We start from the raw sequence: 14,693 nt of genomic DNA, 5'->3' as shown, positions 1-14,693 counted from the left end.
TGGTTCTCAAAGCCTCTTTGTTCCACTGGGACAAGCTGTGGCCAGCCCAGACCTGATAAGGCTGAGTCAGGCCAACAGTAGCCCCAAACCACACCCAGGCTGCCTTGCACACACACTGAACTCCCCTCAGACTGGCATAAATGCAGGATGCTTCCTGCCCAGGTTTGGGTCTGGAAGCCTTAACCTCTGGGCTGACCCTCCCTTTGTTCATTTAAGACCTCTCATCTGGATGGGGAAGCAGGCTAAGGGGATTATCCCCATTTTAGAGATAAACGAACTAAGTCTCCAAGAGGAAAAATGACTCACCCATAGTTATTTATTCCACAATCAGGAGCATCAATTGTGCTAGGTCTGCAATTTACAGTATCTTTTTAAATCCTAACAGTCTGCAAAGTGAAATTGTTCCTAATTCCTACTTTGCAGAAAGGTAAAGTCCAGAAGCCCAGAGAGGTGAAGTCACTTTCCCATGGTGGCACAGTAGTTGAAACCAGAACCCAAGTCCCCTGCAGCAGCAACTGAGGGAGGCAGGAACTGACAAGTCATCATCCCAGAAAGATGGGAGGAAGTCACTCCCAGCATCAGCCTAAAAGATCTGATGAGGCTGGGGGTGGCCAAGAACCTGTGAGGGAAAGTGGTTTTGGAGGAATAAGGTTCTAGATACTATAAGAAAATCTCATTTTGGTGGGAGTGGCAATTATTAAAATAAGTCCTCAATTATTTGACTCTCCTCTCTCCTTGAATCTGGCCTGAGGCTAGGAAAGGCCATGTAGCTTCTTCTTGGTTCTACCCTGAGATTGTCAAGCTGAAGCAACTATAGATTGGTGTTCCCATCCACAGCCTAGTGAGTGCCCAGCTGATGGCCGGCACAAACTTTCAGCCATGTGAGGGCACCATCTTGGATGACCAGCCTCATGGAGCCTTTGGATGGCTGCAGCCTGACCAACTTCTGAATGCAACTGCATGAGAGACTCCAAGTGAGAGCTTCCTGGCCACACCCTTCCTGAATTCCTGACGCACAAATGCATAAGCAAAATAAAATGATTATTTAGAACCTTGAAGTTTGGAATAATTTCTTACACAGTAATAGTAAACTGTATAAAGGGCAAAGAAGGAATGGGAACTGATGAAGGCATTTTCTAATGCTATCCAGGGCCTTTAATACACTTTTACACAAAAGCTTTTTAAAACAGAGCCTGCATGAGGTTGGAGGAGGTGTAGTGCCTCTTCATCTTCTAAAGGGGCAGCATGAGAAGGCACACTGACTAAGCTTGGGGCAGATAGAGATGGAGACAAAGGGAAGAGTTGATAAACACATCTCTTCACACTCAACTTATTGAAAAATGTTATTTATGTATCTGTTCTGGTGGCAGGATCTCTCATGATAGCAAACTCTTGAAGGAATAAAGAAATTTCTGGAAGAAAGGAAGCTCATGTATTTGGGCCAGTGGCCAGCAAGAAGTTATACATGGCCAAGTAGGAGAAAATGCTATTAGAGGTTTTTAAAAACCCAGTGTAGAAGTTGAAGAAAGTTGAAGAAAGTGCTCAGAGATCAGGGACACACTGGAAAAGAGCTGGACATTCCTGTGGACAGTTGTTGGCCACATTTTCCCAGAGTACCCCTGCAAGCAGAAACTTTCAGGGCCTGGACAAAAATGTCCATGAAAACAAACTAGAAGCACCCTGCTGCTCTACTAAACTTCAGGTGTATCTGCATCTGGCTTCTGCACACACCTCCAAATGCCCAACTCAAGTAAATTCAGAGGAAAGTGATCAGGCATATAATGGGACATGGGTGTGGCTCTGGGGAGTAATTGGGAGTACAGGGGTGGAATGGTTAGTTCAAGGACAAATTTCTTGGTTTTGAACTCATAATCCTGAAAAATCACAAAATGGGAGTGATCAAAATCTAATAAAGATGGGGAAATAGCACATTTACAGTAGAAAATTCTGGCAGACACCACTTTAGCCAAGTGATCAAAGTTAACCAATAAAACATATTGACATCATGTACCCTCTGATACAATGCACTGAGAAGGGCATATCACCTCTCTGATATGCTTCTCCATAATGGACACCTCACTGTATTATAAGAAATAAACGCAAATTGAGGAAAATTTTACAAATAATGGACAGTACTCTTCAAAAAAGTCAAGGTCATGAAAGACTAGGAAAACTCAGGAAATGCACAGGTGGGATCCCGGATTAGATGCTGAAACAGGAAAAGAACTTTAGTGGACAAACTTGTGAAATCTAATAAAGTCTATACTTTCATTAACAGTATTTATTGTACCAAGATTAACTTCTTAGTTTTGAGAAATGATCTATGATCATGTAAGATGTTAGCCTCAGGGAAAGTTGGGTGAAGGGTTTATGAGACTCCCTGTATTATTTTTGTAACTCTTATGTATATTTAAAATTAACTCACAATTTTTAAAACATCTAAAAGATAGAATCTCATAGACCAGTCAAAGATGGTCTCCTTTAGCATACATGAAGTTCAAGCCAACTTCCATACTCAAAGGAAGCCAATGGTCATGACTCCTTTACTTGAGAGAAGACCCTGATCAGAAGTGGATTAGAAAAGGGTTTGAGGAATTAGATGGAATGGAAAGTAACAGAATAATGGTGTTATTCATTCATTCAGAGCCTGTAATGAGCCAGGCCCTGTGCTAAGTTCTTTGAATATTTTATTCCACTTAAATTTCACAACCTTTGAGCTGTTAAAGTTTTCCCTGCTTATGGAAAGAACAAGATCATAGCTGAAAGCTGGTGCAGTTGGGATTCAAATCCAATCTGCTTTACTCCAGAGCTTGTTCTCAATCACTCCACTGCACTGTCTTCTCAGGGGTGTCCCTCATTTAGTTCGTACCTCAAGGTTTCTGCACTGTGGGTGCGGAAAGAGGAGATAGAAGGCAGGAGGAAGTGGATGGCTTAGGATGGGCTGGTCATCAGGAGCTGTCCATGGTGCTGGTCAGAAAGACTTGGAGCTAGAGGGCCAGCAGGAGATGGTGCAGGGAAGACAGCTGGGAGGTCTCACACTGAGAAGGAGCACTGCTCAGAGTAGAAGGAAAGAGCGGTTAGATGTGGTAACAGGTCCTTCACCAATGAGGAGGAATTAGAGGGGGAAAGAAGCCAGTGAGGTAGGATTTGTCTTTAGGGCTAACTTGCAACTAATAGTATTCAGTATAACTATACTGATTATTGAAATCTGGAAATACTTTGGTACTAGTTGGTAAATAGTCACTGACCGAGTCCTCCACTGCTGTGGTGGCTGCTTTCTCAGTCCCTCCCTGTACTCCCAGGTTCCCCCATGACCCAGCAACTAAAGGGTTAAGGCCTGGCACAATGTGGGCTCCCAGAACTCTGGTCTGGTTCCAAGGCCCCTTCTCATAGGTCATGCCCATACCTTATCAATTGTTAAATATTTTACCCCTGTTTATCCCCATTTTACAGATGTGGAAAGTGAGGTTCTAGAATGTTTAACCATTTGCTTGAAATTGCTCAGCTACTAAATGCTAGAATCAGGACTTGAACTCAAGTCTTCTGGATCAAACCTTAGGTCCTTTTCCCTTCATCTCCCTACGATTGGCCTGCATGTCTAGCTACTTTTTGTGGGGATGAAGAATAGTAGGAGAAGTTATCTAGGGGGCTTAGGTTGGCACAGGAGACTCATAAAACCCTTTGGCAGTCCCAGGCAGAATAAAACACTTTTCTTTGAATTCTCTTGCCATATGGCAGCCTACCTCAAACTCCTGCTAGTTTTGTGCCATGGTAACTGTTTCAGGCTGGAGGTGCCATCAGTCTCTTAATGCTCTCCCCACCCCCTGCTGCTCCAGGGGAACATGACATTCTAATGCAGAGAGTGCTCCATGCCTGCTCCTTGATCCAGTCCTGAACCAATCCAATGGCCCTTTTGGCTGCAGTCTTCTCTCACTCTCCACCTCTTGGTCTGGGCTTAGAATATTTATTCCACTAATTTCACCTCTTTATCTCCTTCCTGTAAATTAAATATGCCTTGGATGAAGACCTGATTTCCAAACCAACACTCCAAATGGAGTCATTCACAGGGAGAGAAAGGTGGGAGAGAGTTTTGCAAGTGCTAGAGCTGGGTTGCCTTGCCATCTGGATTGCAGATTACTCTGGCATCTCCTTTTGTCTTTCTCCACCCTGGAGCAGAAAGGCAGCCTCCTTCTTGGAGAAACAAGAGGAGGATGTGGAGAGGAGAAAAACTTCTCACCTCTCCAGTGTGCAGCAGAGAGGCTGGGAGGTGGTAAGAGAGGAGGGTGCACAGGCCAAGTGGTTTATTTATAGGGACCTCCCATTCAATCAGTGACTGTGTGTGTGTGTGTGTGTGTGTGTGTGTGTGTGTGTGTGTGTGTGTGTCTAACTTTGTTGTCTAGCATGTGTCAAGTACTTTACACATTCATGATTACTCAGTCCTTACACCAGCCTTTTGATAATTATCACCAGCCTTTTGATAATTAGCAGATGAGAAAAGTGAGGCTCAGAGAGGTCATGTGACTTGTCCAAAGCCACAGCCAGTAAGAGGCAGAGTCAGGATTAATATCAGATCTGCCTGACTTCTCAGACCAGAGTCTTCTCTATTCCATGGTCATGGAAGTTGCGGGTAGCGAGTGATGGGTGGTGTGGATGTGTGTGGAAAAAACGCTTAGAAAAGATACTTTTGTGTGTGTGCACTGAAGCCCAAATCACTGAGTGTGCTTTATCTTTATTACCCCCACACCCAGCTTCCTACTGGAAGGATTTGAGTCCATCTCCTACTCATCCTTCTTCCTCCCGTTCTCCTACATCCTGGTCTTTGTCAATTTCCTGAATTATCACTCACCTTTGTTTATAACCTTGAACCAAATGACACCACCCCCATTGTCTTTTTTAGATCCATGAAGGATATAGTCACTAGGACCCAGCACCCATTATCTCCTACTAGAGGCCTGGTGCACGGATTTGTGCACCGGTGGGGTCCCTCAGCCTGGCCTGCATCCTCTCGCAATTTGGGACCCCTCAGGGGATGTCGGACTGCTGGTTTTGGCCTGATCCCCGCAGACCAGGCCGAGGGACCCCACCAGTGCATGAATCCGTGCACCGGGCATCTAGTATGCATGTAAGATCTTTGGTTAATTTCTTCCCTCCCACGTCCCTCCCCCCTTCTCTCTGAGATTCATCAGTCTGTTCCATGTTTCCATGACTGTGCATTGAGCGTCTGCCCCCTGGTGGTCAGTGTGCATCATAGCTACTGGCCAAATGGTCAAACGGTTGAATGGTCGCTTAGGCTTTCATATATATATATAGATAGGTTCTGGAGTTCTGAAAAGGGAGGCTTCTAATGCAAACATCAATTAAAGACATGATTGCAGGGACGTCCTCTCCCATTCTCAGGCTCAACTCTTTGCCATGCTCTTTTCCATGCTGTTTACCTCCTGGGGCAAAGTCCAAGTTGGGTCTCTTTTTGCATCTAAGATATACCTTTGAAATGTCAGAGTAATCTCCATTCCCAGACCTCTGAAGGCACAATCCTCACACCAGAGCATGAGACCACAGACCCCCTCATTGTTATCTTGTTCCCCCAATACCATCTCTATGTGCTGTAATTGTTAATTACTAACTATGCTGCACCCACCAATGTAAAAGAAGTATGCATCTCTCTGTTTTACTTTTTATTCAGTCTCAGAGATTTCCTTACTTTGCTTTCTCCCGCTCCCTTAACTTACCATCTATGTATTTTATGTAACCCTCCTTATGTCTCCTCCTTTTATTCTAATGTATAAAATAAGCTGCAAAACTGCCATTCTGCAGTTTTTTCTCAGTTCATTGAGATTTTGCTTCCTGCCAGTTTGGCTCAGATAAATTCATAAAAACATTTGGACGTTTCTTATGTCAATGCTACTAAGAATTCCCAAGTCAAGAATCCACCAAGGTTTGGGCAGTTCTCTGGAGGGACAGTCCCCCAGTGAAGAGGCACAAGGATGTGTGGCTCCAAGCATGAGCTTTTCCTCCTACTTTTTAAAAAAATTGATTTCAGAGAGGAAGGGGAGTAAGAAAGATAGAAACATCAATGATGAGAGAAAATCATCAATTGGCTGCCTCCTGCATGCCCCTTACTAGGGATTGAGCCCACAGCCCTGGGAATGTGGCCTTGACTGGAATCGAACTGGGGATCCTTCAGTCTGCAGGCTGACGTTCTATCCACTGAGCCAAACTGGCTAGGGCTCTGCTTGTGGTTTTGTCTCTGGGATTCCTGAGGCCACCACCAAGCCTTGCCCCAGAGTCACTGCTCCCTATTTCTTTTTGACCTAAAAATGAACAAACAGGTCCCATCGTTCCAGCTGAGTCAGGCTGACCATTTCAAAAGAGCATAGGGGAAAACAAAAATGAAATCATTATAGAAACTATAAACAGCATAAAAGTTATCATGCCCAAATATCAGGTCTGAGAATAACATTAAAACCAGTTCTAGCCGAGACCGGTTTGGCTCAGTGGATAGAGCGTCGGCCTGCGGACTGAAGGGTCCCGGGTTCGATTCCGGTCAAGGGCATGTACCTTGGTTGCGGGCACATCCCAAGTGGGGGGTGTGCAAGAGGCAACTGATCGATGTTTCTCTATCATCGATGTTTCTAACTCTCTGTCTCTCTTCCTCTCTGTGAAAAATCAATAAAATATATTTAAAAAAAATAAAACCAGTTCTAAGCTCAGAGTTCTACATTCCTTGATCCCAAGTAAACTCCAAACCTAACTGTGCTTGCATAACTTAACAGGCCCTTGGCCTGTCCCTTCCCTGCAGTCCAGCCAGCATCTGGCCATGTGATCTCCGACTCTCGATTCCAATAATTACAGGCTGTTGTTGTTCCTTGCGATTAAGCCCCTCCAACTCAGTCCACTTTGTCAACAAAGTCTATCTTTTACCTTTCACGAGTAAACCCCAACTTTCCCAAAATGAGAATTTATTTTTTGGATTTACCCCTAGACTCATTAAGGTTTCTCCCCTTAACACCAGTCCCCATTACTGCCCTTGGTAGTGAAACATCTTTAATTGTCCACGAATGAACTTTGAGACTTTTGGCTTCAACCGTCAAAGGCATCTTCACCAAATGAGACCCTCCCCCACAATTCATCCAGACTAATGAACAAAGGGTCCAGAAATCCAGAGTATGTATAACAATGCCTTCTTCATACATTAACCTTCAGATCCCTTCAAAGAGTTAACTTTGTGCTGGTCAGGAGATAAGGACACATTCTCTCCAACCAGCAAAAGGAAGCCATTTGCAAAACAATGTGCAAATGAGAAATGCTGTGGGCTGCTTTTAAATTAACAATTGCAATCACAGAATGAAGTTCCGCTTGAGATTCTGACCCTGTGTCACCAACTCATGTCGGGAAAGAACAGGAACCACTCCCACTCAGGTGATGAGTCCATGTAATAGCTTCCTATGAATTTGGTCGTCAATTAAAGTCACGATTGCGAGGATGTCACGATAAACAAGGGACTATACATACCATGTTGCAACTGGTTAGAAGCCCAGTACTATTTGCAAGGGAAGTCGTAAAATGAACAATGAGGGTAGGACTTAAAAGATGGACAGCGCTTTCGCCTTCTCTGAGCCATGACTCATTTGGGCTGCCGTAGTTGCCCTAGGATACCAGGAATCGACGCGCCCTGGCGTCCTGTATCTATGGAGACGACAACAAGGCGGCGGTGTGAGTTTTGAGCGTTGATCTCGGGGACTCAGGAGCTGCGCGAGTGGCCAGGGAAGGTTATCTGCCGCGGAGATCGCCTCCTCAGTGAAGCGGCCCGGGGTCCCCTCCTTGCCCTTCAGAGTCCCGTGGAACTGAGACTTGGACGAGATCAATCAGACTAGAATCCCGAAGAGAAAGGAGGAACAACTGTAAGTAAATTTTGTCCCTTCATTTTACCTATTTCTTCCTCCCCCAACTCTACACAACGACCTGCCACTTTCCCCACTGGTCATTTAGGAATTTTCAGATTGGAAATTAGAAAATAAAGCAAACTGACTATATATTTTTTAAAGTCCTTGAAGTTAGAAAATTTGATTGAAAAACACCACCGCCTTGCAATGACTGCAGATGTGTGTCTTTTGGAAGAGTAGTGCAGGCCAATGTAGAGGTTATGGTTGTTAATTATAGTAACATAAGTTTACCTAGGGCTTTTTCAAATCCTTTATTTCATTTGAGCTTGGCATTAACTTTGTGAAATAGTTAGCATAACCCTCATTTTACAGGTGAGGAGACTGAGGCTCGGGGATTTGGAGAAACTTTCCCATCTCAAATGAATCTATAAGCAGATACCGGAACCCAGTTTTCCTTGTTCCAGGACCAGTGCTCACTCTTCTAAGTCCTAAACCCTGACCTGGACCAGCTTTCTACCTCATCCTCTCTCATTTCTTCTACACTCACTGGGATGTTCCATGTGCTGACTGGAGACTTTTTCAGAGCCCTGAAGTCACGGGCATTAATGAATCAGGGTAGAACTACAAAGCCATCTAGTAGCAAAAAGTAAGGGGACCCTCTTCTCTGTTTCCTCAGCTTGCATTTCTTTGATTCCATTTGAACGTACACGTCACAGTCGAAGGTAGGGGCCTTACCTTTCTTGTCCAGTGACTAACAGGCATTCAGTAAATGCTTTGTGAAGGAAGGAAGGAAGGAAGGAAGGAAGGAAGGAAGGAAGGAAGGAAGGAAGGAAGGAAGGAAGGAATCTAAGACAGAATGAATCTAATCAGAGTTTTTGGAGATGTTGCCAATTAGGAAATAAACAGATTCTGAATGAACAGAAGAATCTTTTGCTCTGGGTGGGTGGTGGGGAGGGGATGGGAGAGTGTCTGATGGAAGTATGTAAATTTCTAAAGGGTGACCATAACATTGTCTACTAAAGCATAATGTATTATAATAAGGAGCTGACCCCCAAACCTAAAAAGAGATAACTTTAGGCCAAATAAAAGACAAGCCACATCTACTCATAAACTGTTTTAAGAATTAAAGTACATGTGAAGGCCTTACAACACTGCCTGGCCCATGGTAAGTTCTCAGTAAATGTCAGTAGAAGTTTTTTTTATTAATTTTGTTATTGTTATTCAAAGAATTGGGGAAGGATACTGAGTTGTCTGCAAAATATACATATGTTCAAAAAAGATATTAGATTGATGATAGCCACACATGGGTGTGTGTGCTGAAGGAAGTCTGCTAAAGGAAGAGGGTATTTGAGGAGATGGAGCCACAGCCATTTGGGACCCTTGTCTGTTCCCCTAGAGGAGGGCCAAGCATCATTTTGAGTATTTGGTGAAAGCTGTGGACGCTCTCCCTGGTAAAGGTCACATTCCCATACACATGATATTTTGCATATAATTTGCCTATACATTTGCATATAATGTTTAGCTCTAGTCCACCCATAGATTCCTTTGCTTTAAAAGTTGATTCATTTATCCTTGGAAGGAGTCATTATTTCAGTGAGTGCTTACTTTAAACCAGGGCCACAGGTGGCATACTGATAGAGAAAACCCAGAAGACTGAGAGCCCGCCAGTCTCATTAGCCTCTTTGCTCCTTATTCTTCTCCTCACAGGATCAAGACACATTCAGGGGAAAGATACAGAGAGTAAAAGCCAGACAAAGGTAACGCATATGCTTCAGTAAGTCTCACTGGGGGGCTTTCTAGGAAATGCCATGGAGGGCAGGGCTCCTCTTCCAGGTGCCTTCGCCGAACGATGATTCTCTAGGCTCCCAGGCAAAGCCCTGGATCTCATTCAGGCTCATTCCTCATGGTGCCATCTCACATCTGTTGCCAGAGCTGGGAACCAGGCACTCTTCCGTGATAATGATGGCCATGGGGAGTCTACTCCATCGGCCTCTCTTTTTCATGTCCCTCCTGTCTCTCCTCTGGTCTCTTCCCAGCTCCAGACTGGCAGGAACATCCGGCTTATCCAGGGGCTCTCTTTTCCCTCAGAAGGCTCTTCTTGTCATGACCCCGAGGACTTGGTGCTTTATCAATATGTAGATGTTGGTTACTTTTTGTAGCCCCAAGCCCCATCACAAGGACGAGGGACAGCAGGGATCATACCATGGCCTCCACATCATACCTGAGTACCAGCACAACGGCCATTCCTACGGTCACTGGCAGCAGTATTGCCATGAGTGCCTGCAGCAGCAGTAGCAATGTCAGTGTCCGTGCGAGCCCACATCCGGGGCAGGTGAGGCAGGGTACAACAGGGCTAGGGCTGATGGAGGGGTGGCAGGGGAGGGGTGGGTAGGAATCTGAAAGGATCTGACTCTCCTGTCTAAACCCAGATGTAGACCCTGTACAGATGGAGCACCAAGCTGGCTGGCATGGTGGTAGCAGTGAGTGACTGTGGTGGGAGGGCTCTAGGGTGATGTGAGTTGGAGGCTGATAGAGTAGCCAGGAGCTCTCTTTTCCTTCAGAAGGCTCTTCTTGTCATGACCCCTAGGACTTTGTTTTTGACCAACACATAGATGTCGATTACTTTTTGCAGCTTGTAGGGTTCTCTCTATGTGACAGAGCAGGAGTGGGGAGTGGTGGTCTAATGGTGGGAGTACAGGGTATGGCTTTGTCTTTGAGGCAGCGTGTGCCTGTGTTTGTGAATCCTTAGATGTGGTGGTGGTTGCACTTGCCTCCCTGTGGACAGGGTCATCTCACCCCTCCATCTGTGCCATTCCAGGCCTGTTTGCCTGAAGATTCACTTACTACCCTTCCCTGCTCTACTCTGAGCTGGCAGGAGATTGGAAGGTGGGAGGAGGGGTGAAGCCAGAGTATTTCTCTTCTGCCCTCTCCACCCTCTCCATCTGCAATAGCAGTTGCATCTCCCTGTGACTCCAATGCACACCGGACAGGCCTGTGGTCTCAGAGAACCCCACCACCTCATCTAACCTAGGTGTGGTTGCAGCTTCTTTATATATATACTAGAGGCCCTGTGCATGAAAATTCAGGGGCGGGAGGCAACCTGGTGATCAGGGGAAGGCGACACCCCCATCACACCTCTGCTGCTGCCACTGCCGGCAGCACAAGCCTCGGCTGGCCCTGGTTAACTGAGCTTCAGGCGGCCCTGGACAGTTGGGCAGCCGCCATCTGAGGCTTGCCTGCACCTCGGGTCAGCCCTGGGCAGCTGGGCAGCCACCATCCGAGGCTTGCCTGCGCATCGGGCCAGTCCTGGGCAGCTGGGGGGCTGAGGAGGGTGTCTCTGGAGGCAGGCGCATGGAGTGGCTGGGCCCGCCAGCTGGGCCCGGCCTTGCTGCACACCTGCCACCCCAGCGGGGCTTAGGGGACTGGGCGCACCATCTTGTGGCTATAGACACCACCATCTTTCAGGGGGTGGCAGTCAATTAACATATTCCCTCCTTATTGGCTGTGGGCGCCTCCATCTTTGAGGGCGGGACAGTCAATTAGCATATTCCCTCTTTATTAGATAGGATATACTAGAGGCCCGGCACATGAAATTCATTGCAGGTACGGTCCCTAGGCCTGGCCTGTGATCAGGGCCATCTTCCCCAGCTGCCACAGCTGGCCCTGCCCCCTGCCACCACCCACCCCCGGTTCCCCGTTCACCATCGGGTGATCGGTACCTGACGGCCAGGGGAAGGGACCAAGAGGTGGTCAGTGCACCTCAGAGTGACTGGTCCAGTGGTTGTTCTGGTCATTCTGCCGTTAGGGTCAATTTGCATATTACCCTTTTATTATATAGAATATTTTTTTATTGATTGTAGAGAGCATCTGGGAAGGCACATGGGCATTTCTTTAAATTGTCAGCTGAACCCAAGGCGACAGGCAAAGCCACGCCCTGAGAACACGCTTTGCCAAAAAGGCAAGGGTGTTATCAGCTTGACCTTCATTTCAGCCCAGGTGTCGGGTAGTGGGTTTTGATATGTAAATCCATTCAAGCACCAGGAATGCTGGGGCCTACTCAAGAATGCAAATAATCTCCTTTGTCTTGACTTTTGGTGAAACTTCCTGGTATTTTGGGGTATAAAATAAACATGCTGCATGGGCTCTGGGTCACTGTTTCTCCCAGCAGAAGAGGGCAGCAGTCCCACCCGGTTCCCAGCTTTTTTCCTTCCATTTTGTGTCTTGTCTCTTTCATTCTTTTATTTCTCAATCCCCAGCTCCTCTACTCAAGAACTGGACCCGCTCTCGTGGGAAAGAGAGAAAATAGTTACAATTGATTTCAGAGAGGAAGGGAGAGGGAGAGAGAGAAACATCAACGATGAGAGAGAATCATTGATTGGCTGCCTCCTGCATGCCCCCTACTGTGGGATTGAGCCCACAACTCAGGCATGTGCTCTTGACCAGAATCAAACCAGCGACCCTTCAGTCCCCAGGCTGATGCTCTATCCACTGAGCCAAATCGGCTAGGGCTGGTTGCAGCTTCTTGATGTTTCTAACTTCGGGTTACTTTATTATCTTCTGGTTGTACATTTAATTTTTTATTTTAAATATCCAGAGTGGCTTCTGTTTTCCTGGTTGATTGATGCACCAACTGATATTTATAATAAATTACCCTCACTCACCCATGTCACCTTTTCTTCATGGAAAAATTGGGAAAGAAAATACGATGTTGGCCAGCTGACACTCTGCAAATATTGACATTGAGAGTATAACCTCCAAGAGAGGAGGGATTTGCCAGTCGTATTCACTATTGCTGTCCTGGCTCCTAGCTCAGTGTCTGGCTCATAATAGGTAGTCAACAAATATTTGTTGAACAGATGAATATTCCGTATGCTATATCCTATATAATAAAAGCGTAGTATACAAATTGTACCCTTGATTGGGAGTTGAATGGGAGTTTGACCAGGAGGCGGGGCTGGCCAGGGGAAGGGAGGGAGGCCCTCAGCTAGTGGCAGCAGCAGCGGCAGGCAGCTGGGGGAAGGGAGGGAGTACCTGGCCAGTAGCCGGCAGCCACTAAGGATCCTACCAGTGCACGAATTTCATACACTTGGCCTCTAGTAACAATATAAAAGTGATCTTTGGTCAAAGATAAAATGGCAATGAGTTGAGCCTTCATAGCAATGACTGTGGCAGGAAGAGGCACCTGGTTCATCCTCCTTCCACCTTGCCCCCCAGGGGTTTGCCCATCCCCCTCCCTCCTCAAATAGATAGGGATTACAGACAGGAAGCATTGGCACATGGCACCTCTAGTGTCATCAGGAGTAGTGCTTGGAGTGGCCCCAAAGTCAGGGCGTGGGGTGGGGGTTGGTTGCAGGCAAATTGGCTCCTTCCTCTATTCCACCAGCCAGTTGAGGGAGGAGAGGGAATGGCGGAGTATCACTGTGGTCTGGAAAGTGCCTGGGATATACCACTCCAGCTGGCAGAGGCTTCTGTAGTAAAGGGGTAGGATGAGGAGGAAGGAGGAGGAGGCAGCATCTGAGAGGAGTGATATCTAAGGGTGCATTGAGGCACACAAAAGGCTAGCTAAGAGCGCTAAGAGTGCCGATGGAAGGACCAGATGAGGTGACCCAAGGAAGGCTTTAGGGGCAGGAATCTAGTTGGAAAACCATTCTGGTGATCTTGGTAGAGATAATATCTGATTCCAGGGTCTGCCTGCCCCTCAGGGCTGGGGTGTGATACATTACTTTCTGGAGTAGACAGATCTTTGCCTGTTCTCAGGATCTTTGAATCCTGCTCCAATAATTCGTCCTTCTGTCTCTGGCAACTGAACAGCCAACCAGCTCCAGGGACGCTCAGGTGTGCTTCTCAAAGAAGCAGGACAAAGTGAAGAAGAAGGTCGTCTGGGGCATTGAGATGGCTGAGGAGCTGCTATGGAAAGGCTGGGAGCTAGGGAAGGAGATCACCAAGAACCTGGTTCTGAAAAATCTATCCTTGAAAATCCAGAAGATGAAGTACAGGTACGAGTATGAGTGGTCAGGGACCCAGCCCCTGATCTCTCAAGCCCCCAAAGCAGGCGCTCTTTTTTTAAAAAAACTTTTACCAGTAAAATGTTAGGTGAATTCAGAAGAGTATAAAAACACGTGCAGTTTGAAGAATTATCGAAAGTGGAACCCATGCGGTCAGATTAAATAATGGAATAACAGTGTCCAAAGCTCCTTCTATTACGTCCCTCCCCATTGGAACACTAGCCCTACCTATAAAGGTCTGTAAGAAGAATAGTAAAACAAGGGAGACAGGTCCTCCTGTGACAGAGCCCTGGGTTTCCCCCTTTATGGTCTCAAGGACTCAAGCTCTCTCAGCTTTCCAGGGTCTTCCCTTATCACTTTGCCCTGACCCTGAAGTGCTTGTCTTCTGGTTCTCTCCTGCAGGCCCCCCAAGACCAAGTTCTTCTTCACGGCCATGCCTCAGACAATCTTCCTGAGCCCGGGCATAACCTTCACACTCCCCATCATCTTCCGGCCTCTGGAGGAGGTAAGGCTCACCATGGTGAGCAGAGGGCAATGCCGACACATGCACAGTGACCTTGGAACTGACAGAGCAACAAGGAGCCCCTGCCCCGCACCATGCACACCCCTGCCAACTGCAGCAAAACTCCAGCTGGGGAAGCCCTGGAGAGGCTTAGACCCTAAACTCATTAGAGCCTAAACTCAATCCAGTTGGATGCGGGCTGTACTACTATACTGGTCATCAGAAAGCCCCAGGTTCCTTGGCCTCTTCCTGCTCTCAGGATGTTCCCCCGAAATACGTTGTTCCCCACAAAAGAGGCCCCAT

The 14,693-nt window shown here is 46.7% G+C and overlaps 1 protein-coding gene across 1 annotated transcript in view; it reads left to right on the top strand.

The window, feature by feature from the left end:
- Positions 1 to 14,693, top strand: part of CFAP65 (cilia and flagella associated protein 65) — a gene marked incomplete at both ends in the record, with an annotated part of 40,472 nt that overhangs the window by 1,498 nt on the left and 24,281 nt on the right. Inside the window, 3 exons of the mRNA XM_079783118.1 lie at positions 10,043 to 10,188; positions 13,695 to 13,879; positions 14,291 to 14,393. Of these exons, the coding sequence (XP_079639244.1) occupies positions 10,043 to 10,188; positions 13,695 to 13,879; positions 14,291 to 14,393 (434 nt within the window). The remainder of the gene's footprint in view (positions 1 to 10,042; positions 10,189 to 13,694; positions 13,880 to 14,290; positions 14,394 to 14,693) is intronic.

The sequence above is a fragment of the Cnephaeus nilssonii genome (genome assembly GCF_951640355.1).
Source record: "Cnephaeus nilssonii genome assembly, chromosome: 10".
NCBI classification, from domain to species: domain Eukaryota; kingdom Metazoa; phylum Chordata; class Mammalia; order Chiroptera; family Vespertilionidae; genus Cnephaeus; species Cnephaeus nilssonii.
The sequence above is the reverse complement of the archived record's forward strand: the minus strand, read 5'-3'. Positions and strand labels throughout refer to the sequence as shown.